The sequence below is a fragment of the Mustela nivalis genome, assembly GCF_964662115.1.
Source record: "Mustela nivalis genome assembly, chromosome: 7".
NCBI classification, from domain to species: Eukaryota; Metazoa; Chordata; class Mammalia; order Carnivora; family Mustelidae; genus Mustela; species Mustela nivalis.
The window spans coordinates 82,741,430-82,767,037 of NC_139026.1; the positions used below are offsets into that span (position 1 = coordinate 82,741,430).

The 25,608-nt window shown below is 35.9% G+C and overlaps 1 protein-coding gene across 3 annotated transcripts in view; it reads left to right on the top strand.

Moving 5' to 3' along the window:
- TMEM117 (transmembrane protein 117) overlaps window positions 1-25,608 on the top strand; it is a 479,028-nt gene that overhangs the window by 380,569 nt on the left and 72,851 nt on the right. For all 3 annotated transcript variants that reach the window (XM_082742291.1, XM_082742289.1, XM_082742290.1), the window contains one exon: window positions 16,036-16,195. In XM_082742291.1, the coding sequence (XP_082598417.1) occupies window positions 16,036-16,195 (160 nt within the window). The remainder of the gene's footprint in view (window positions 1-16,035; window positions 16,196-25,608) is intronic.

Consider the following 25,608-nt stretch of genomic DNA (forward strand, 5'->3'; position numbering starts at 1 on the left):
GCTAGATTCACTGCTCAGGCTTAAATCAAGTTGCCAGCTGGCTGCATTCTCATCTGGAGCATAGGGCCATTTCCCAAACTCCTTCTGTTGTTGACAGAATTTAGTTTCTTATAGCTACGGGACTGAGGTTCCCATTTTCTTGCTGTGTCTGTTGGGATTGCTCTCAGCTACTAGAGATGCCTCATATTCTTGTCCCCTAACCCCCTCCATGTCAGCAATAGAAAACCTCCCTCTCACATTTCATATCTCGTCAACTGTCTCTACTTCTCCCAACCAAAGAAAACTCTGCTTTTAAAGTGTTTCCATGATTAGGTTGGGTCCACCCAGATAATATCCCTTTTGAGTAACCCAAGGTCAACTTAATTAAATCTTCAAAATTTTTTCTTGAAATATAAGAGAACATAATCACAAGAGAGATATCTTAACATAGCCATAGGTTCGGCCCAATCCCATGGGGAGAAGATTATACGGGGCAAGAATCATTGGCCACTATCTTAGAATTTTACCTACCATAAGAGCCCGAGGATGTGGGACAAATAAACATAGGCTTCTGAAGCTATCTGAATATCTGTCTCATCTCATCAACTTTTGTTCTCAAACCAACTCTCTCCCCAACTTTCTCTTCCCATAATTGTCCTCCAAGTTCAGCATAAATTTCATTAACTTTACTTTGAAATATATTTTGTATGTTTTCTCTGCATGCTTATAATTTAGTTATAGCCATATTATCCATGCATTACTGCAATAATCTATTTTCTACTCTTTCTTGATCTGAGCTCTTGTGTCTTTCCAGGACTGAAACCATCTTGCAAAACTATGTCTATGAAGGATATACTAATTTAAGGACAATCAATAGGGTTTCTTTTCTATAGCATCAAATCAAACCTTTATTGGAAACTTTTAAGGCCATTAACAATATGGTCTCACCTATAAACCACCAGCCTTATTTCTGCTTCCTACCCAACCCATATTCCCTATTTTTTGCCCTATCTAGACTGGTTTCTGCATTGCCTCACAATACATTATGATTCCTAACAGTTTTTTCCTCTACCTAAGATGATCCTTTGTCTTAAACTTTTTTTTCTCTTCCCTCAAGGCAAGAAGTAATACTAGTGCCACCTTAAGACTTTTCTTTATTCCTGATTATAGTTTGATATATGATATATGATAGCCTTCTCTCCTTAATTAGATTAGAGCTTATTTCCCTAACTGTGTTATAAAGTACTCAAGGGTAGATATATTCGTATCTTAGAATTTTGTGCTGATATGTACTTGTCCCTCAAAATATACATCGTGATTACTTTTTCTTAATAAAGAAATGATTAAGTCAAAGTCAAAATCTATTACTGAGAAATATATGTCTACAAAACAAGTGGATTTAAAGTGGCTGCTCTCTGTTCATAAAACATACCAGAAAATTGGAGCATTAAATATCTTTGCTTGAGATATTTAGGTAAACTCCAGTGACACTGCCAATTACTTGGCTCATTGCCACCAAGTGGTTTTAAACTGAATTATATAAATAATGCCTCAATTTTCTCTTTTTTTGCTAATAGAGATCCTAGGAGCAGAACACACATTAGGTCCATATCTCAGTTTACAGAAAAATATCTGAAATTGTATTTACATCCAATTTTGCAATTTTCAGAAGACTCTTGTTTTGAAGAAAGGAATGCCTTTAACAATAGTTCATCTTTAATCTTTATCTCCTAAAACCTCCATGTGGTATTTGTAATTTTTGGCATCAATTCATTATTGAAATTATCTTTCTCTTTGGCTTCTATAATACTGTTTTCTTCTGGATCTCTTTATATATCACTTCATATATCTCTGGCCTTACCAGTCTCCATCCTTCTCTAGATACACCATAAAAATAGGTGATTTTCAAGATTCTGTTCTTGATATTCCTATTATCTTTTTCATTTTTATGTTTTTACCTGAAAAATCATATTCATCTCTGTGATTTTAACAGTTACTTATATTTTAACATTCACTTGTAATTCAGGATGTGACTTTTCTTTGGCTCAGATTCCTATCCCCAACTATAGATAACCTGTAGCCTCTTCAACTCAACGGTATGTTTGAAACAGAATTCATAATATTTCATTTCTGCTTTCTTTCATATTTCTCACTTCAGTTAATGGCATCACAGTCCTCTTAGTCACACAGTTTAGAAACTGCAAACATCTGCCACTTTTCCCCCATGCTTCACTACCCACGCACCGCCATTTCCACATTGTTTCAAATTGGTCTTTTGCCTACAATATTCTTTCCACTGTAGAAACCTGTTCATCTTTTGGGTCTAATTTCATTAACCCTCCCAGCTTCTTTGCACACCTGAACAAATGATTCCATATTCCTGCAGACTTCCATAGCATCATGGTTCGTAACTTTGGATATAATTGTCTCATATATATAAGCATCCTTCAACTTGCAACAAATTCCTTAAAGGCAGATTGTTCCTCTGTCCCTTCAATTTAGCTCTGTGCCTTTGGCACAATAAATACTCAACACTTGTTTCTTGAATTCTCTGTGTCCCTGCATGCATTACAATATAACTTTCTTATTCAAAAAACAATAACCTTTTCTCAATCTTATACATTACCTGAAGTAGCATTTTCTGTCAAGGGACTTTCTAAATTCTTGATGAAACTACACTCTCTCTATAGCTTCAAAATTCTTCAGCGGGTTGACCAGATAATGTTGATGATCTGCTTTGTAATGCTGGTAATTAACTACTAATTAAATTAAATTTACAAGTCAGTCCTTTGTTCACTAGTGCTGGCATGTTCTTCCCGTTTTTGAGAGAGGCAGTGTTTTGTTTTTTTTCCAGTTTGTCCTGAATTATTCTTATAAATGAAAGATTCTTCACAAATTTCTAAGAGAAACTAACGATATATCTGCAGTAACAAAACTTTAGATAATTTTCAAAATCCCTTCCTTTAGAATTCAAGACTGAAGAATGTCTCTTATCAGTCTTAATACTAATATTTTGATCTTCCATTGTGACATGACATTACTTCCTTTAAATATTTTTGTACAACTTTAGGGAATTTTTCTGTTCCTATTTTCTATTTTCATCTTCTTTCATAAGGAAAGCATTTTATGTTCATAATATCTGCTTTTCTAGTCATTATATCACATGTTTATGATAATTGGAAAGATTTTTTTTCTTCCAAGGGTACTTGTAGAGAGTTCTGGAAGCATTCTTCCCAATGGACAGTCTCCTGATGATAGATCCTTTTTCAGAGATATTTGAGATGATGCTCAAAATATAGTCAGGCCTTGGTTTTGACTTATGTAAACATCTTAGCTTCAACAAAGTCACAAAATTTTACTCAAACCTTTATATTAACCTCATATCTAAATACATCCTATTTTTAAAACCAAAGAAAGCATACTTTCATCCTGCTCATCCCTACTTAACAAGACCCTAGTCTGTCTTATTTTTTTAAAGCAAATCTAACAACAGGAGAAGATACAAGTTGACATGTTAAGTTTAACATTTCTGCTTTGTATTTGTAAAAGTCAAAATACGCTTGGAGTATCATAGCTATCATTTTATTTTTCATTAGCCAATAGTGAGTGTCATTCTTCCTGGCATTAGCTGTAGTTGATGTGTCTATATCTGTAGTCTTACCTTTATTATCATTTTCATTACTGAACTGGTAGTAATATTTTATACCCAGGGCAATAATTACTAAAGTATGTCTCATATGTTGTCCTCTATTAAACTGATGAATGATTTCATATGTATAAGATAATTCACTAGTAAGAAAAAATTGCACTAGTGATTTGCTAAGAGACACAGAAGATTAACATGCCCATTTGGTTTATCCATCCTAATTTTTGTTTGTTTGTTTGTTGGGTTTTTTTGGTATTGCATTGGCTTCTTTTTTTAGAAGCTCCACAAACACTGGAAGAAATGCTATCAATTGCAGTAACATTTGGGCTTGGTGAAGGGTGAGGAACAAACATTATCTTCTCCAGGTTAAATAAATTCACTTGTTCAATTGTATTTTAAGGGTCAATAATATGCCAGTCCTTGGTAATAAGTAGTAAACAATACATCCCATATCCTCCACTTAATAGTCTGCTTAATATTATTTTCCTAAAACATATGTTCTACTCAACACCTTAAAGTGCCTTAAAGTATGAGGCACAAATGTCTTCTCCTGAACAAGACTAGTCAGGAGACTAGTCACTATTGGCTAATAGCATACTTTCAAGTACCTCTGGGTAAACTGACATCACTCAGACATAAGTAGAAGAATTCAAGCCACTAAAAAAACATGTCCACCTCTTATAACTAGATGACTGATCCCCAGGATCCTGCATAAACTGCAGTGATTTGACATTGCAGAAATCCAAGGGGCATTGTTTATATTATTTAGGCTGTCAGGACACTGCGCACATAAATTAAAATCTGCATGGCCAAATTCTCCAACCCAGATCCATCTTTTTCAGGCTACTTCTTTCTTGGCCTTTCAGGAACAAGAGTTGCTAGATTATTGCTCATCTCTATCTGTTGGCACTTTCTGAGCTCCTGTTGTGGTCAGAATCAGGGCACTTCTCTTCATAGAATAACAGAGAGATATGAAGATAAATAATACATAAATGTTTGGCTTAATGGACAATGTTAGAATCTAATAATTTCCTTTGCAGACTCCAGATCCCAACAAAAACAAGTTGAGTTGGGACGCCTGGGTGGCTCAGTTGGTTAAGCAGCTGCCTTCGGTTCAGGTCATGATCCCGGCGTCCTGGGATTGAGTCCCACATCGGGCTCCTTGCTTGGCAGGGAGCCTGCTTCTCCCTCTGCCTCTGCCTGCCACCCTGTCTGCCTGTGCTTGCTCTAGCTTCTATCTCTATGACAAATAAATAAATAAAATCTCAAAAAAAAAAAAAAAAACAAGTTGAGTTAAGAACTGCATCTCCTTTTTCAGGGATTCTATCTTAACAAATATGTTCAGTTTGGCCAAGAATGGACAGTGACACTTACTTTAAAAAAGCCATATGGAGACTCTGTGCTCTTTTACTAGGTCACTTAGCACACTTTACATTTGTATTCTTTGGTGCTTCCTGACCTCAAGAATAGGAGACCAGAAGGACACTAAACCATTCATTTCCTTATCAACTTCCTAAAGAGAAAACTTCACTTCATTGCTTGGCTGCAGTTGTGAGTAAACTTACACATTTCAGGATGGGAACTGGCCTGAGGATCCAAGTGGTGATGGTCTCATATCATTGCAGGGGTGGGGTGCCTGGGTGGCACAGTTGGTTAAGTGCCTGACTCTTGGCTCAGTCTTGGCTCAATCTTGGCTCAGTCATGCAATCTCAGAAGGGTGATATGGAACCCCACGTCGGGCTCCATGCTCAGAGTGGAATCTGCTTCAGGTTCTCTTCTTTCTCCCTCTGTCCCTCCTACTCATGCATTCTCTCTCTCTCTCTCCCTCTGTCTAAAATAAATAAATCTGTTAAAAAAAAAGAGAGAGAAATTGCACTGGCAACATTGATAATTAAAACAAGCAAAATGAAAGGCATTGGCATTCTCTCATGGCCATCTGTGACTTCTTTGTGCTGGTACTTAGTGTTCAGAGGGGAACTGGATGTTTGAATTGGCTCTCAGTTTTGCATGAAAAGCGAAGAAAAGCATTTTTCTACTAATACCTGCTTGTATTTTTTCTCTCTAAACAATGTGGTTAGAAGTATAATATTAAATCATTTTAAATTCCATTTCTATGCCACATTTCATTTCATATATTTAACACCTTGAAATATAATACCTTAATTGTGACATTACATTTACTATCTTGAGCCAAGCATTCTTTTTTTGTAGTGGTAACCTTAAACCTTTAATTTTTAATAGGATTCCCAGATTTTTATTTTGCTATGAGAAATAATGAAACATGATCTGACTTGTTTTAGTTAAGTTTCAACATTTTGTAAAAAGAAATAGAAGTGATTTTTATTTCCTTTTAGATGTTACAATAATTGTGCAGTATGATCAGAAATGCATGTAATATTCATGACCAGAATAAAAGATTATAGACATTTTAGGGTATGAATATAACAAATATATTAAAACACAGAAATCATAATTATGTTGAATCACATGTAATGCTATCTTTAGTAGTATAAAACATGGTCAAATTTTGACAAGTTTATTTGGCTCAACGTATATTAGGAGATTTTTTATATTCCTGATGCCTAGTTTTATTAAGATAAAATTGTATGAAAGTAACTCTAAGTGTATTAGACCTTAGAAGCATATGTAAGTCCTCTGTTTTCACTTAATGCCAGCTTTCAGGCTATTTGACTATGCAATAAGTGTATCTTAAAATGGTTATGAATAGAAGAAGGAAAAATAATATTAACTAATTTAGTTATTTAAAATCAAAGTTCAGTAATTTTAAAAACCCAGAAATTATGGTGAAGAAGTCGTTAGGACTATGAGTTAAACCACGTTTGGGGGATTATCTGTATTTACTTACACGTTCTACTCTGTCTCTTATCACCCAATATAATGGATATTTGAGTAGGATGTAAAAAGAGTATGTTTTCAGATAAGATCAAGATGATATTATATTTTTAGAATATCTGTAGATTTTTAGCTAAAGAAAGAAAGTGCTTTGCTATAGGCTGAGTCCTTCTCGGGCTCAGTAGTTGGTCATCACAGTTGTCACCGGCAGTCTGTGTGACATGAGCAAATCCCTTAACCTCTGTGGAAACATTTTTTTTGGTGCACTTTACCAATGACTCTTAGTGTACACACAAAATTTATACTTCCTTGCCAATAATTTGGTGGTTCCCAGGAGCCCACTCAGAGGCTGGGAACCATTGGATTACAAAAGCTCTGTTAACCCTTCTTGGTTTCACATTCTAACTCTTCTTTTGTTGCTGCTGTAAGAGTTGTTTGTTTGTTTATTTGTTTGTTTTATTAATTTATTTTTAGAGAGAGAGTGTAAGAGAGAGGACGAGTGGGAGAGGCAGAGGGAGAAAGAGACAGAATCTCAAGCAGGCACCTCCCTGAGCAGGGAGTCCAATGCCAGGCTTGATATCATGACCTTGAGATGATGATCTGATCTGAAATCAAGAGCCAGATGCTTAACCAACTCCATCACCCAGCTCCCCCTACTTTTTAAAAGACTCTTATCAATCTAAAAGGAATCAACAATTGAGGAAAAGCAAACAAACTAGAAATCTGAAAACATGAAATTGAGACTAACCACTCAAGCTGATAATTATGTATGAGTTCTTTTCATTTGACTGGTAGCCAGAAACCAGAGACAGTGAAATTGATGAGCCAGTGTGTCCTACTGGTGTTGGCTGTAGTGTGAAAGGAAATAATCCAGATAATTGTTTAATTGGATGCTACTTAAAAGAGAAGCTGGAACTCCCCAAGAATCATGGTCCAGAGTAAACATCTTTTCAATCATATTGGTTAAATAAAAACCCAAGGATGTTGTATTGATGGCCAGCATTTTTGAGGTTCAATACTGAAAATATTCCTTTTAACTATTCCCTGCCAGTTCTTGTCAGGCTCTGTCAGTTTTACTTTTCAATGTTAAGTATTTTTGGATGATAATTTTCCAATATTTTACTTGTAGTGGAAAAAAGAAAATAAATCAAATCCTTAGCTACACAGTTACAGAAGGATAATATTCAAGAGCTTCCTATGAGAGGCAATTCATACAAAGGTGACACAGATCATCATAAGACAGCCTGGATGAGAATCATTTTATATCATTTATATTTTACATTTTGTTACTTATAAAGTCTGTAACCCAGGTGAACTTTCTGTGACTCAGTTTCTGCACTTATAAATTGGGGGTGGTGATAATCGGGTTGTAGTAAGGATTATACAAGTTAATTTGTGTAAAGTGCTTATACCAATGCCTGGCAATTATAAGTGGCACATAATGCGAATAATGTTTGCTACCATTACTGTTTCTTTTGTAGCAGTTTCACATTAAAAAAAAAAAAAGTGTTTTTGTATATTCTAACTGAGTCATGACTCTTTTTAAAACTGGTGTTCTGACTGAATTATCATGGAATGGTAAAGTCTACAAGTCTTCTTTACCAGAAGCGACTGAGAAAAACAAACCATGTGCAATACATTTCCTTCTATAGCTCTATCTAGAGAGGGGGCTAAATATAATTTTGGAGGTGGAACAACCAATTAATGTATTTCAGTCACTCTTTTTCCTTTCTTTTTTCCATTTGCTTGAGACTTTATTTTAAGGGCTCTTTCTCTGAGCTGTATGCCTTCATATTTAATGATTGCTATTTTAATTCTTTTCATAGTAGTAAATATTAAATATCAGGCAGAATACTTCCTTTAATTTCTATTTGGAGTAATAAAATATTACCAGTAACTTTTTCCTTGATATCTGTAGCAATACTCTGTCAAAGCAGAAGTACTTCATAAAGCCAGGAAAACTTCTATGAAAAGTGCTTAGAGTATTATATATTGGATAATTGAAAATATATCAAATAAAACAAATATCCAAGAGATGAACTTGGGAAGCTTTCACACAACGGGCATGATAAATTCGAAGTACCAAAAAGTTTTAATGATTAATTTTAATGATTGTATTCACAATGAGATTATTAGCATGAATAAGAATAACTCTTTTGTAAATCTTGAAAGAGGTGAGGTTTCCGATAGCTTAGCAAACACTTATTCCAAACTTCCAGATTTTGACACCTAAAAATGTGCCTTTGAATATTTAATTTTACATTATCAGTTTATATATTTAGACTAATGGAGTAACTAATTAAGACTAATTAGAGTAATAACTCCTGTGTAATCAACTGTCCTCACAAAATGAGATCCAGGTATATCTCAGGAAAAGTACAGGGGTGATATTAAAAAATATTAAACTGTAGATTTCTGGAGAAGGTGGTGGAGTAGGAGGATCCTAAGCTCAGTTCATCTTATGGATATAACTAGATAACACCCACCTCAGTGTATGTAACCCAGAAAATGACCTGAAGACTGGCAGAACAGACTCCACAACTAAATATAGAGAAGAAGCCACATCAGAGAGTTTAGAAAGGGTGGAGATGTGGTCTGGGGCCAAAGGGACCTGCATAATTATCCCTAAGAGGGAGTGACACAAGGACATGGTGAAGGGAGAGGAGCAGATGCTCACACCAAGCACCCCAAGCACCAGGGATCCAAATGGGGAAGAAAAATTTCTATAACATTTGTCTTTGAAAATCAGAGGGGCCTAACAATCAGTAGGACTTAAGATCTGGAACATTAAAAATCAGTGGGCTAGGCTCTGGGAGGACAAGGAGGGCAGAGTCCTCACCTATAAAGAGACAGCACAACAAACAGTCCTGCTGAGATATAGCAGAGCCTGGGGTACACAGGCAGAGGATTTATTTACTAATCTCAGAGCATGTTCTGGAAGGACAGGGATCTTTGGGAGACTCCTCTAGGAAAAAAAGAACTGTTAGGCACCATTTCCTTCCATGGTCCCCCAGCCTAGATATATGGACACTTTCAAGAACCAGCACAAAGCAATACTCTCCACCTAGCTTGCTAATAGTGCCTACCACCCATGCTCACATCTGTGGATCTGACCCCTCTAACCCAGTTGGCCTAGCAGGAGTTTACCCTGATGGCTGCAGGTCCCCTTGCTCAGTAGATGAGGATGGACTTTGGTGGCATCACATGTCATGCCTCCTCCAACATGCCTCTGGTCACAGCCCATTCAAACTGATGCCACAAGATTGGCAGTATGCAAACAGCCCCCCAAAAGCCAATACCACTCCAAAGTCTCCTACCACCAGGAGAGGAGAAGATAACCACACATATTAATCTAACTATAGGCCCTTCCACCAGTGAAAGTTTCTCAAAGGACAGCACAGGTAAAGCACCCTGTAGTTCAGTGCTACTGCATTTCTGGCAAATGCTTGATCTGACTTAACTCCAGCCCAATGCTGGCCCACTAAAAACACAGAGACCCAACCCTGCCCACAATAGACAAAGCCATTGCAGATGAATGGATTGAAGGTAGATGTGGCTCAGCTAAAACAGTAGGGCCCATGCAGCATGCACAGAGGATTCCCCTGAAGTTCTAGGTTCTGGTGAACAAGGGACACTGCACAGCAGGGCAAGACCTCTTCCTTATAAGGCCACTAAACTCAAGTGCAGGAGATATAGCTGACTGCTAACACACAGAATCAGACAGAGTGTTAGACAATATGAGGAGACAGAGGAATGTGTCTCAAATGAAAGGACAGGACAGAATCACAGCAAAAGAGCTAGACAAAATGGAGATAAATATTAATAAAGTAATGGTCATAAAGATATTTGCTGGATTTGAGAAAAGAATGGAAGACTTCATTGAGATCTTCAACAAAGAGATAAAAAACATAAAAAAAATTTTTTTTAAAAAGAGATAGAAAATATCAAAAAGAACCAGTCACAGATGAAAGACTCAGTAACTGAAATTAAAAATACATTACATAGAATAAATAGTAAGCTAGAGCAAAAGAATGGATCAGTGACCTTGAGGACAGAGTAATAAAAAGAAATCAAGTTGAACAAGAAAGACAAAAAATAATAACAAATGAAAATAGACTTAGGGAACTCAACAACACTATCAGGTGTAATAACATTTGAATTATAAGAAACTAGAAGAAAAAGAGAGAGTAGGAAGCAGAAAATTTATTTGAAGAGATAATAGCCAAAAAGTTCACAAATCTAGGGAAGGAAACAGATATCTAAATCCAGGAGACACAGAGAGCCACCAAAAGAATCAGCCCAAGAAGGCCTAATACCAATAGTCATTAAGATGACAAAAGGTAGTGAGCAATAGAGAATTTTAAAAGCAGCAGGAGAAAAAAAAAAAAAAAGTCACATACAAAGGAAACCCCATAAAGTTTTCAGCTGATTTTTCAGCAAAAACTTTGTAGGACAGATGGGAATGGCATCATATACTCAAAGTGTTGAGAGGGAAAAACCTGTAACCAAGAATAGTCAATCCAACAATGCCATCATTCAGAATAGAAGGAAAGATAAAGAATTACCCAAACAAAAGTTAAAGGAATTAATGAGCACCAAATCTGACCTACAAGAAATATTAAATATTTGTCTATCAAATAAATAAATAAAATCTTAAAAAAAAACACAGAAAAGTAGGAAATACTAAAGCATTTGAATTAAGTATATCTATAAAAATCAGTCAAGAGAATCACAAAATAAAAGGATGTAAAATAATACACAATATACCTAAACATGGAGGGGAGAGGAGTAAAGAATGAGTTCAAATTTAAGTGACCCTCAATTTAATATAGGCTTCTAGATGCATAAGATTTTATATATAAACCTAATGGTAGCCACAAATTAAAAAACAACAATATGATAGATATGCAAAAAATGAAGAGAAAGGAATCTAAGTATATCACCAAAGAAAGCCAGCAAACTGTGAGAGAAGAGAACAAGAGAAGGAAGGAACAGAGAAGAAGTACAAAAACAGGTAATGAAATGCAATAAGTACATACCCATCAGTAGTTACTTTGAATGTGAATGACCTAAGTGTTCTAAACAAAAGACATTGGTAATGGAATGGACAAAAAAGCAAGAACTATCCATAAGCTGCCTACAAGGCAATGCGGATTGAAAATGAGAGAAGGAAAATAATTTATCATGCAAATGAAAGTCAAACTTCACTATTTGCAGATGACATAATACTATATAAGGAAAACTTTAATAACTTCACCAAAACACTACCAGAACTGATAAATGAGTTCAGTAAGCTCGCAGGATACAAAATAAATATATAGAAATCTGTTGCATTTTTGCACTAATAATGAAGAGGCAATAGGGAAATTAAGAAAATCTCATTTACAAATGTACCAAAAATTAAAATACTTAGGAATAAACTTAACCAAGAAGTGAAAGACCTATACTCTGAAAACTATAAAACACTGAAAAAAGAGGGGCGCCTGGGTGGCTCAGTGGTTTGGGCTGCTGCCTTCGGCTCGGGTCATGATCTCAGGGTCCTGGGATCGAGCCCCGCATCGGGCTCCCTGCTCTGCAGGAAGCCTGCTTCCCTCTCTCTCTCTCTGCCTGCCTCTCTGCCTACTTGTGATCTCTGTCTGTCAAATAAATAAATGGAATCTTGAAAAAAAAAAAAAGCCTAAGTCAACACCATTAAAAAAAAAAAAAAAAAAACACTGAAAAAAGAAATTGAAGAGAACACAAAAATTAGAAAGATATTCCATGCTCATGGATTGGAAGAACAAATATCGTTAAAATGACCATACTACCCAAAGCAATGTACAGACAGATTTAATGCAATTCTTATCAAAATACTAACAGCATCTTTCACAGAATAAGAACAAAGAGTCCCAAAATTTATATGGAACTACAGAAGACCCCAAATAGCCAAAACAATCTTGTAAAAGAACAAAATGGGAGGTGTCACAATCCCAGATATCAAGATGCACTATAATATTATTGTAATCAAAATAGTATGGTACTGGCACAAAAAAAATGACACATAAATCAATGGAACACAATAGAGATCCCAGAAATAAACCCAAGATTATATGGTCAATTAATCTTGGGCAAAGGAGGCAAGTATATGCAATGGAAAAAAGAGAAGTCTCTTCAACAATTGGTGTTGGGAAAACGGGAGAGCTACATGGAAAAGAATGAAACTGGACTACTTTCTTATACCATATACAAAAATAAACTCAAAACGGATTAAAGACCTAAATGTGAGACCTTAAGTTATAAAAATTCTAGAAGAGAGCACAGGCAGTAACTTCTCTGACATTGACTATAGGAACATTTTTCTGGATATGTCTCCTGAGGCAAGGAAAACAAAAGCAAAAATATACTGTTGGGACTACATAAAAATAAAAAGCTTTTCCATAGCAAAGGAAATAATCAACAAAAGTAAAAGACAACCTATTGAGTGGGAAAAGATATTTACAAATGACATATCTGATAAAGGATTAGTATCCAGAATATATAAAGAACTGATAAAATTCAACACTAAAACCCCCCAAATAATCTAATTATATAAATGGGCAGAAGAAATGAAAAGACATTTCTCCAAAGAAGACATACAGATGGGCAACATGCATGAAGAGAGGCTAGACATCACTCATCTCAGGGAAGTGCAAATCAAAACGACAATGAGCTGTCACCTCATTCTTGTCAGAATGGCTAAAATAAAAAATTCAAGAAACAACAAATGTTGATGAGGATATGGAGAAAAAGGAACCCTGGCTCACTGTTGGTGGAAGTGAAAGCTGGTACAGTGAACGTGGAAAACAGTATGGACAGTCCTCAAAAAAATTAAAAATAGAATTTCCATATGATCCATGATTACTTGTTATTTACCCTAAGAATACAAAAACACTAATTCCAAAAATATGTGCACCTCTGTGTTTATTGCAGCATTATTTACAATAGTCAAATCGCAGAAGCAACCCAAATGTCCACTGATTGATGAATGGATAAAGAAGAGGTGGTTTATACCTATACAATGGAACATTACTTAGTCATAAAAACAAAACAAAACCCTTGCCATTAGAAACAACATTTATGGATATAGACAGTGTAATGCTAAGTGAAATGTCAGTGAGAGAAAGATACATACCATAAGATTTCACTTGTGGAATTTTAAAAACAAAACAAATAAAATAGAGACAAACCAAAAAAGAGACTCTAAACTAGAACAAACTGATGGTTATCAGAGGGGAGATCAGTGGGGGAATGGGTGAAATAGGTGAAGGGGATTAAGAAGACAGTTATCATGATGAGCACTGCATAAAATATAGAATTGTTGAATCGCTATAATGTACACCTGAAACTAACATAACCCTGTATAGTCACTATAGTGGAATTTAAAAAAAAAAAAAAAAGAGGCAGATCCAACTGGAATGTCTTTCTGGGCACTTATTCCTTTCACAATGTCTGATCCTTGGATGAAATTCTGGTCATAGAGAAGCCATCTCATCCTCATAAAGGTGAAAGTCTTATTAAGAAGAGAGGAGAAGGATGATAAAAGGAGCATTGTTCTGACTGATAACTATTGGGCCAATATATGCTATTCAGAGATATCTTATTTCATGAAATATATAAACTTTTTACTTAGGAGAAAGACAAAAAACAAAAAACAAAAACAAAACAAATTGACTTAACCTGGAGAGAAATTTGTTTAAAATCCCTTTATTCTTATGTTTTACCATATAGTATTTGCTATTTCTTTCTAATGAATTATAATAGTTATTTAGGATTCCTCCCATGCTTAATTAACCCATTTGGATTTCTGGAAATGATCAAAGGCATTCTAAATGGTAGCTGAGATGATCTGTAATTTATATTTTGGAGATCATGTGTGAAATTCTTTTGATAGTTTGCAATTTAATAAAATTAGTAAATTGTATTAGAAATTTTTACTTTTCAAAAAAACTTTAAATATATCTTTACTATTTATGGGGGGGGTAATCTAAGAGGGGGTCCATTATTTTCATTCTATCAAAGTATAACTTGTAACAAAATAAGTTGTGAAAAGGAAACTCAGTATTTAGGTTTAGAAATCTGCTTTGTTCAACTTAAAAGAGGTGGTCTAGGGTGGTCCATATTACTCTTTTTGTATCAATTATTATCAGACATCAGAGGGCAAAAAACAGTTAATTTCCAAAATGGGTTTGTGTTCTTCTAAGGTGTTATTTCACTTCCATATATTTTTTTTCCACTTTTCTTTTCTTCTCTCTTTTTTAATTTCCTTTTTTCCACTTTCCTTTTCTTCTTTTTTCCTTCCTTTCTTTCCTTCCTTCCTTCTTTCTTTCCTTTCTTTCAATAAAGATTATTTTTGAAATAATTACTCTTTTTTATTTTCTCTTTTACAATTCAAACATGATCAGGTATGTTCAGGGCGGCATAGCCATGGACTTCTCATTATAGTTCCAAACAATATCCAGATACCAAGATAGCTCTGCAAGCTGAAGCTAAACTACATTATAGGCAATTCTCTGGCAGATTAAATTTTTGCACTTTCATTTACTTTTCACATTACACATTTCAGATTTACTTTGAATGTCAATATTAAAGACTAATTTGAGGAGCTCCTGGATGGCTTAGTTAAGCATCTGCCTTTGGCTTAGATCATGATCCCAGGGTCCTGAGATGGAGTCCCACGGTGGGCTCTCTGCTCAGCAGTGAACCTGTTTCTCCTTCTGCCTTCTGCTTCCCCTGCTTGCGCTCTCTCTGCCAAATACATAAATAAAATCTTTTAAAAAATAAAGAATAAAGCCTAATTTAAGGACCTGATTTTTATAAAAATCGTAATTGTTACAACTCCCAAAAACATTCGTTGACTTCCATATGATATAATTATATAAGATTGTATGGGGGTTAGAAAGATAAGAGATAAGGTTGGGCCTCTAGTATCTTATAACAAGGAATGGGTAATCAAACATGGTATGACCTGGACAGGTCACTAGGTCATCTATGACCTGAGACCTATGAGGAGAAATGGCTACACTGTTGGCATGTAAGAGTGTTCCATGGAACTCCTCAGGCTGTGAGGATTATGATGGGATTGGTCTAACTAACCCTTTCTTTTATAGGACAATAATAGAATTCTAAGACTCACCTCAGTCACTCACCATCTGCGTTATGCTCTTACATAGGCATGTCTGCTACCTTCAGTAAATTAGGCACATGTAATGAGAGCTACACACCAGTGTTCTCTTGGGGACACATATTGCACTAGCCAAGGCCATTTGTAATATTGTTGTGGATAATTATTTGTTCTATAATCATTATCTTAATGTTCTTAAGGGAAAATCTTGGGTTGGATGTTATCATACCTTTTTTTCATTGCTTTTGGAAGAAAGCACTTCATTTAGTTCTTTGTTTGCCTTCATTTTGGCGAACATGCCTTGGCAAAGGGTACTTGGCAAAGGGTAGGGCACTGGATTCAGCACAGATCGCATGCAGTCTTCCCTGTCTACGTCATTAGGTCTAATGTTCTTTAATGAACGTCTTGTTCCTTGCAGGACTGTTCTCTTTACTCTGACTTCTGTGGTGGTACTTGTCATTACAACGGACTGGATCAGCTGGGATAAGCTGAATCGAGGTTTTTTGCCCAGCGATGAAGTTTCCAGAGCATTCCTGGCCTCTTTTATCTTGGTCTTTGACCTCCTTATTGTAATGCAGGTAAGTGTTTTCATGTTTCCCTTCTCTCCCTAAAGCCGCTCTATGCTTTGTTACCAATATAACTAACGCCATATGTATATACAGTGAAAACTCCACAAAGCTAAAGAAGTGCAGAGTTTACAGTTGCTATTGATGGGGTCTTCTCTGGCCATGGTTTCATCAGTTTTACTGGGAGGATATGCCAGCTGGGCTTTTATGAAAGGAGCACCAAAAATCCATTGTATGAACACTGCAAGGTGGGCCCTGAGAAACCGTACAGCATGGTGATGTTTTCTGCCAAGGCTTCAAAACAAGGCAGAACAACAACAAAAAACCCTGTCATTTAGTAAATGAAAAGCTACAGAGATGAGGATGATATAAAGCCAGCAAAACAGGGATAAGCAATTGCCAGAGCAGCTCAGGGTTTTATAGCAGTTGAAATGGAATGATGTAAAAATGCTTTTTCTGGTTATGGAAATTATCACTTTCTTTCGGTACTCACTAGGGATCATTCCATTTTCATATAAACAATATTTCTGCCCTGCTCAGCACCAGACTGTTTGTACAATAGCATTCCTCTAACCACTGCTACTTGGGTGATCTGCCATGGATGCTTTGGGGTCTTAGGACCCCCAAATGGAGGAATGTTCCTTTGAATGAGGCTGAAAGAAACATTAACTATTTCTTGGCACTTTATCTCGTTCATTAAATGTCCATTCATTGGCTAGACTTCTTATTGGTTTTAGGAAGCAATTTGGGGTTTTCCCCTCTGAGGCATTGTAAGTTACCAGGACAAAGGCCACAGTCGCTGATGGGAAGGTAAACACTGTTGTGTTCCAAATTTATGTGAGATTTCACAAGATGACAGATTGGTTTTCTCATTTCTAGAGGCAAAGAAGTGATATTCTTAGTATCTTAAAAGAGAATAACAGTTTTGTTTTGGTTTTTTTGCTATATAATATAGCCCAGGTACTACGTTCAAGATGGTTCCTAGAGTATATTGCTATTTTAGTGGATAACAATTTAAAATATGTTATCAATTTAAAACATTACATGAAATTGAATGTCTCACCTAAAAATTGATTTTTTAAAAAATTTTCTGTGGGCTAGTTTAGCATAGTGGACAAATTAAGAAAACATGGTAGTTTCCATATCTGTCTCTTACTTGCCATACGATGTCCTCTGGATACTCATAAAATCAAATTTGAAACACTAATGCAATAATGCATGATGCATTACTTGTTTAGAGGCTGTTCTTATCTTCTTTCATCTAATACTCCTAAATGATACACTTCCTGGCGTGAAGTATCTGCTTGGGTCAAATGGCCTAGTCAAAGGTATTAGTAGCCAAGTAGACCATCGTCTTTTAGATTTTTTTAAAAATTTGTATATGTGAGAGAATACATTTCCTGACTTTGTAGCACCGTCTGTCACCTTCTACCCTCTTTTACATCATTTTAATTATTGTTCCAATAAGGTCACTAAAATCAGAGACTCGAGAGGGAAAATGTAACATTGCAATTTACAGGTGTTATGGACTCAGTCATAAAGTACTTAGTAAAGAGGGCTAGAAGAAAGGAAGGATAGTCAGGATTTATGCAGGCAGAGTCAGCAGGACTGAGAAGGGGAAGGCGTTCTAGATGAAAGAAGGGATATGAACATGTGGAGTCAGTCAAGTGCTCAAGTGTTCAGAGAGTACCTCGAGCACCGAGTGACTGAAAACAGAGTTCGTGCTGAGGAATGTATCAGTTTGGACCATTTTGACTGCAAGTAACAAATAACCCTGCCAAGCTAGCTCTATCAAAGGGAGAATGTATCACTGCAATGTAAGGATGTCCTACAGAATTAAACAGGAGGGACGCAGTTCCTTTTTAGGGACACATGAAAGCAGAGACCAAAGTGTACCAGGGAACCTAGACCTAGCTTTTGTTCTCCTTCTCCCCACCCCCCCACCCCCCGCCGCTTGTTTTTTTTTTTAACTTCTGTTTCGTTTTCTTCTCTTATTCTAAAGCAGGATTTTGAGCTTCCCAGTTCACATGGAAGAAAGTGGCTACAGCCAGCACCTCAGAGGGAGACCACTCTCTAGTTGTCAGGCTTAATTTCACATTCCTGGGGAAAGTACTGCAAGGACTAGATCACACCCACCAGTGAAATGACTGGGCGTGAGTCCACGGAAGAGCAGAGAGACACTGGGCCTTAAAAGCCAAATTAGTTGATGTCTAATATGAGGAAGAGTCCAAAAGGAGGCCCAAGAGGTAGGGCCCTTAACTCTTTTCCTCTGTCCTTCAGTACTGAGTCAGCTGGCCAGGCCAGTAGATTTCTCTTTTGCTCAGTCTCTTGTAGCATAATCCTTTCTTCTCATTTCTCTACTTCTATTTGGTTCTGACTCTCCTCTACAACTGTAAAATAACCTCCTGTGGATACTTCTGCTTCCAGAGGTCCCCTTGTCCCATACGCTCTATGAGGCTCAGCCTCATAAACTTCCAATCTCAAATGCCATTCTGTCCATGCCTCTTCTCAGCCATAGTGACTCCACATTGTCTAAGGATAAAGTACAGACCCCAAGAGTGTGCACTCAGTGCCTCCCTGATCTGGCTCTGGCTGTTTCCTTTCTCACCTGTCTCCTAGGTTCTAGCTCTACCACAGACCAAAGGGCTTGTTGTTTGGCTCCTGACCACAGCACACTTACTCCAGATGTCTTTTTCTCTCCAAATGTGTTTCCTTCTGCTCTGTTCACCTAGACCCTGCCATTGAGCACCGTGCCAGTTCCCTCTCATGAAAACCTTGTAATCACTTCCTCCGTGGAATTCCTGCAGCACCTTTTACCTGGACTACAAATCACTACGTCACTTTTTTCCTGCTCTGTGGAGCAGGAACTGTAGCTTATAACTATATATCCCTGGAGTCTCCCTACCAGAGTCTCACATGGGCAGCAGTATGCCCAGAGTAATAACTGCTTGCTGAGGATAAAGAAGTGACATTTGAACACTGAGTCTCATGCAAACTCTGTCCCCCTTTGGGAGCATCATGTTGAAATTTTGGGAACTAGTGCATGAGCATTTAAGAAAGAGAATGAATTTTGGGAAGCAGAGCCTTGGAAGATATATATGTTCAAGATATTTAAAAATATTTAATACAAATATCCTAACAAGTCCAAAACCAACTAAAATGTGATCTGCTTCACTCCAGATTCACATATTTCAGACAAAAGAAAAATAGAAAAGTAGAAAAATTAGTGGAAATGGAGGGAATAATTTTATTAAAAGATTTTTTTCTCATTAGACTTATTTAAGTGACTTGAAAGCAATAGACTTTTCTAAAACTAGAAAAATTCAACTTACACTATCAAAAGATATTTAGTTTGGGGTTAAAAAAAAAAAGAAACCTTTAGAAAATGGCACTACTTCTGTAAAGATTTTACCCTAACATAGTAGGTCAATTCTAAAAACTTGTAGAAAAAGTATAGTTATTTTTATGACTATTAAGTAGGATTTTTCTATATTTATCATAAAAATCATTTGTTGTATCACATTTTTCTGTAGTCTTAGTAAAACCACTAGAACTAAAGCATAAATAGATGCTAGTAAAATATAGTATGTGACTCATATAAATCACACATTTCTACAGAACATGAGAATTGTAAAAATTCTTCTCTCTGAGGAAATCTTATCTCAAATTCTGTTTAATATTTATAATTTTGCCTTTGATTTTTTATTCCTTTAGTTCATTGCATAAGTACCTAATTTGCAGTTATGTCCCATCCATTGATCTCTCGTTAGATTGAAGAAAAGATATACCTAAATTATGTAATAGTTAAAAATGTAATGTACTGTAATCAAAGGGAAAAAAAAGGTGTCCTAGGAGTCCACCTACTCAAAAGAGAGAGAGAGAGGAAGAGGTCAGTGTAGACAGAATAGTAGGACAAAACTTCAAAGAAGAGATGACAGTAGAAGGATAGGCAGCTGAAGTTTGAAAAGACAAAACAAAAAGACAATTTTCTCTAGCAAAGAGTAGTATTATAATCATCACAGTAAGAATTTAGTTTTGATACATTACGTTCAGAAAAAATTGGTGAATTCTATTTTTTATTTTTTGAGGAACCTCTATACTGTTTTCCAGAGTGGCTGCACCAGTTTGCATTCCCACCAACAGTGCATGAAGGTTCCTTTTTTTTCCACATCCTCACCAACACTTGTTATTCCTTGTCTTTTTTATTCTATCCATTCTAATAGGTGTAAGGTGATATCTTACTGTGGCTTTGATTCACATTTCCCTGATGATTATTGAAATTAAAAATAGAAATATCATATCCACTATAGGTATTTACCCAAAGAGAATGAAAACACTAATTTGAAACAATATACATACTTCTATGTTTATTGCAACATTATTTACAATATCCAAGATATGGAAGAACCCCAATGTCTACATATAGATGAATGGATAAAGAATGTGTGTTGTATTTCACAGACTGTTACTCAGCCATGAAAACCAAATGAGTGCTTGCCATTGCAACATCTTGAATAGTCTTAAGTGAAATAAGTCAGACAGAGAAAGACAAATATCCTATGATTTCATTTTATATATGGAATCTGAGAAACAAAACTAAGGGGAAAAAACCAAAAAGTAGAATTAGACCTGCAAATACAGAGAACAAGCTGATGGTTGTCAGAAAGGAGGAGATGGAGATGGGCAAAATGGATGAAGCAGAGTGGACGATACAGCCTTCCAGTTATAGAATAAGTAAGTAACAGGAATAAAAAGAACAGCATAGGTTAATATATTCCATATTGTAATAACATTGTATGGTGACAAATGGTTGCTATACTTGTGATGAGAATAGTATAATGTAGAGAGTTGTTGAATCACTATGTTGTATACCTGAAAGTAATGTAACATTGTGTGTCAACTGTACTCAAGTTAAAAAAAAAATAGCCAAACCCATAGAAACAAAGAGTAGAATGGTGGTTGCCAGGTGCTGAGGGAAATAGGGAGAGGTTGATAAAAAGGTACAAACTTTCAGGTATGAGTAAGTTCAGAGGATGTAATGTACAGTATGGTGACTGTAATTAAAAATACTGTCTTGTTTCCTTGCAGTTTACTAAGAGAATACATATTAAGCATTCTCATGAAAAAAGTAACTACATGAGGTAATGGAAATGTTGATTAACTTGATGGTGAGACTCATTTCCGAATGTATATATATAAAATCATTATATTGTACAGTTTAAGTACATTCTAATTTTATCAATTTCACCTTAATAAAATTGGAAAAATACTGTTTAAAGAATGACATAAAAAAGTAAACAAAACATTTACAAATTCATTCCTACTGTACATCACATCAGGTGCTGGAGACTCAGGACAGAGGGAAAGGAAAAAAAAGATTAATGATACAGTCCACAGGAGTTTGTTATCACAAAGGAATTCATAATCTAATAGAATAAATATGAGTAGAAAAGATATTTTAGGAAAACTGTCTTTAGAAGAACTTTTTATTGAGGTAAAAAGCAAATATTACTACTTTTGTCACTTTTAAAATTCATCTCCCCTACCCTCCTAAGATTTAGTTGCTGTTATGAAGGCTTTAAAATAAAGGAACTTCGTCTTGATAACATAAAGAACATTCTGTGCTTTTTAACTAGATAGGAAGAAAGAGAATGAGAGAAGGAAGAGAGGGACTAGTTGGGGGGTTTGGGGAAGGGGAGCTAAGGAGGAGGAGAGATGTGGAGCCAGAAAGATGGGTATAAGTGGGGATAACTTGAGGACCCAGTAAAATTCTCCAGTGTGGATGGATGGGTAGAGAGAGGTGCGATTAATCAATGGTAATGATCATGGAGACTGATCAAGGGTTATATCTCTTGTTAAGTTTCCAAGCAGTCTTTGTCTCTCCTAAATATTTTACATAATTAAACCCTAGGGGATTAGTGCAGGGAATATTAAAAGCTGTTGAGTTTTACAACTGGATCAGTGTAGTCTAGCATTAAGATAGCATCTGCTGAACAGAGTGCCCAGGAGGAAGAGGAAGCTGTGAGAAGCTAAGTTTCTGGGAATTTATAGTTAAGTACAGAAAGGTGTTGCCTTGAACCTCTTCTCTTTAGCATCCTCTCCTCTAGAAAGTTTCTCCTCATCACCTACTGTTATGTGTGCCTTTTAGATTTATGTATACAAATAGGTACATAATATAAAACATACATATATAGTATCAGCTTCATGTGCTTCAAGGAGATGAAAGAAGTTTTCTAGAAGAGAGACTTTTAAAGAGAAGAAGAAGTTTCAAGGATTGTATTTTGGTGAATCCTCACACTGTTGATAAATCTTTTCAATACTTCTCTTTCTTGTAATTTACCTACCTACCTGTCTAGTACCTTCATATTTATTTACTTACATATTTCCTGTAACATGTGAGCTGCTCAAGGAGAAAAACATGTTTTTTTCAATTTTTTCGCTCCCACAGCTAGCCCTTGTTCAATGCATTACAGTTTTACCATATTTTTTGAATGAAAGAATAAATAAATGAATGATTGCAGCATTATTTCAGAAAAACCAAATAACATGAGATTTTTCAAGAAGCAAAATATTTACCAACAGCAGGAGAATGAGCCATCAATAATATTAGATTAGGTCATTTTCACTGAATTATGATTTTACTATAATTAAATATCCAAATAAAAATCTCAATGAATTGTTCAGTTAAGTGTTAAAAAGGACTCTTTGGTCTAGTTGAAAAGCACTTAGAGAAAAGCGATATTTCCTGAAAAGTAATTCCTAATGCACTGAAAAAATAATTATGAAAATTGCATCCTAGAAACATTTCACCTTGTAACATCCAAAATGTGTTTGTTTTTTGTTTCATGCATGGTTCTCAGAAGTAGGTCAACTAGTTTAATAGAAGACATGATGACTTTTGGCAGACTTTATTTTAAAACTCCAATCACCTGACTTTAGTTGGGCACTGCTTTTGAGGTCATAGCTATTGAAAGTGGAATCAGTCACTTTAGAACATAGGGCAGAGCAACAAGCATGAACCTATTTTAATTAAATAGCAATGGTATTTTGACAAGTTGGCATATATTTTCTGGATAAGCTGTTCTGACTGATTTTATTTATAGGCTACTTAGAAGGAAAGGGCTGTTTAAATGTCTGGCCACCAGTTTTAATATGGTCTTCAGTTTGGGAATACTTTATCTAACTTTTTCCAAAGTATTTTAAACACTTTTTTGCAATTATTTTCCATCTCCATTTTTCTTACTCAAGGGTTACACTCCTCCTTGAAAACACAGTAATGGCAATCTCTGTTGTCAGTCCCACATGATACCATGGAATAATTGGCTTAGATATTAAGCTATACCTGGATTAACCATAAATGCCTACTGTCTTCATGATATGTGCCTAAGAGGCTGAATCTTTGTTTTATTTACTGTCAACATTTTGTACTAATGACATCACCTGACCTAGTGGGAAGACAGATAATCCAAGGGGAATCTCAATATATTATTATTTTTTAAAGATTTTATTTATTTATTTATTTGACAGAGACAGTGAGTGAGAAAGGGAACACAAGCAGTTGGAGAGGGACAAGGTTTCCCATAGGCTTCCTGCTGATCAGGGAGCCCAGTGTGGGGCTCGATCCCAGGACACTGGGATCATGACCTGAACCAAAGGCAGACGCTTAAGGACTGAGCCACCCAGGCTCCCCCAATATATTATTTATTGGTAGTCCCCATGACTAACCTCCAAGGAGTAGAAAGACTTCTTATGGTAAGTCATGTCCACATAGTGTGGGGGAGTCCAGCTAAATGGGCAGTCTACAGGAGGTACCAGAGAACAGTTCTTAGCAGGTGACCTATGGTGTTAAGAAAATTTGGCAGAAGGTAAAAGATAAACTGGAAGCACGGGGGTTACCAGGCAGACAAATTTTAGAATCCAGTCATGGGTACTGGAGGGACAAACACACTCTCTTGAAAATGAAGCTAATAGTCTTGTTAACATATGATATAGATCACAGTTTTGAAACAGGCAGCAAGTTCTATGAAGGATTATTGTGAGTACGAGAGATCACTCAAGTCTTTAAGGATAATTTGGGAAGAATGTAGCTTGAAGGAATTATAAGATTTGGTTAAGCAAGTGGAAAATAGAGACATTCAAGTTTCATCCCAGTATAAATGCTTCAGTCCCTGAGGTATGTTTTTAAAGAGAGATAGAACATGATTAAAAAACTGGTAAAAGATAAATTCTATACTGTTGCACATGAGCAGTAATTTTTTCAAAGCCACGTGGAAGCAGCAAGATATAATTCCTTCAAATTCATATTTTTCTAATGGATGCCTCATTGTCCTCAGGTGCTATGGAATTATCAGTACTTGATCATCACCCTGAAAGAACATTCCAGCCCTAACCCTTACGCCCATCTTTGCATGTGTATCATGGTTGGCCCTGGAAGTCATACGTAGCAGTTACCACTTATCATTGTACCACTTGTGTCTGATTAAAAAGTACAATGTTGAAGACATACATTCCACCATCTTACCAGGCTTCCAGCACCTCTGGGGCAGTTTTCAAACTCAGAGTGTGGTTATACCTCAGATCAGAGTTGTATAGGTGACTATATATATATATGTGTGTGTGTGTGTATATATATGTATATGCTATATATATGTTATATATATATATATAGCATATATACTATGTATAGTATATATGCTAAATATAACCGACAGACATTCATGTCAAATATCCTGTTCCCAGATGAGATGGGCTAATACTCTGTAGCTACTTTTTTTTTTTTAAGATTTATTTACTTATTTGAGAGAGAGACAGGGAGAGAGGGAGACAGAAACTCTTAACAGCAGTGGGACTGTGGTTAAGTCACTTTATCTCTAGGTATCCATACTGTCATCTATAGCATGACAATGTTTCATATCCCATATTACAGGATGTTTATGACAGGCAAATTAAAAATGCAGTTGAAAGATGATATTTTCATATACCTAAATTACATTATTTAGATAGAATGAAACAGATTAATTTAGTTGGAAAAAGTCTCAGGGTTATGCTTTGAATTACAATGAATCATTCAGGATTGTTTTGATTTTAGCTAAGGAAAAATTTAATAATGTGATAATGGAGTCTGCATAACAACGTGCTGCAGCAATGATCTGCAAAGACAGATACACATTACGGGAGTGACTCCCACCCTTACCTGATGAGAACAATCACCAGTACTCTTACAAAGATGCGAATTCTCTGGCTACAGGAACACTGTCAGAAGTTTCTGGTTTAGTAAGTGTGCAGTGTTGCCTGGGAATTACTAGGCATAACAGATGATTCTTGGGACCATGCATTAGAGTCAACTGTATGCTGGTTAAAAATGCAGATTCTTGGGTCTTCCTTTTAGATCTAGACATATTAGAATCATTAGGGAATTTGAGTTG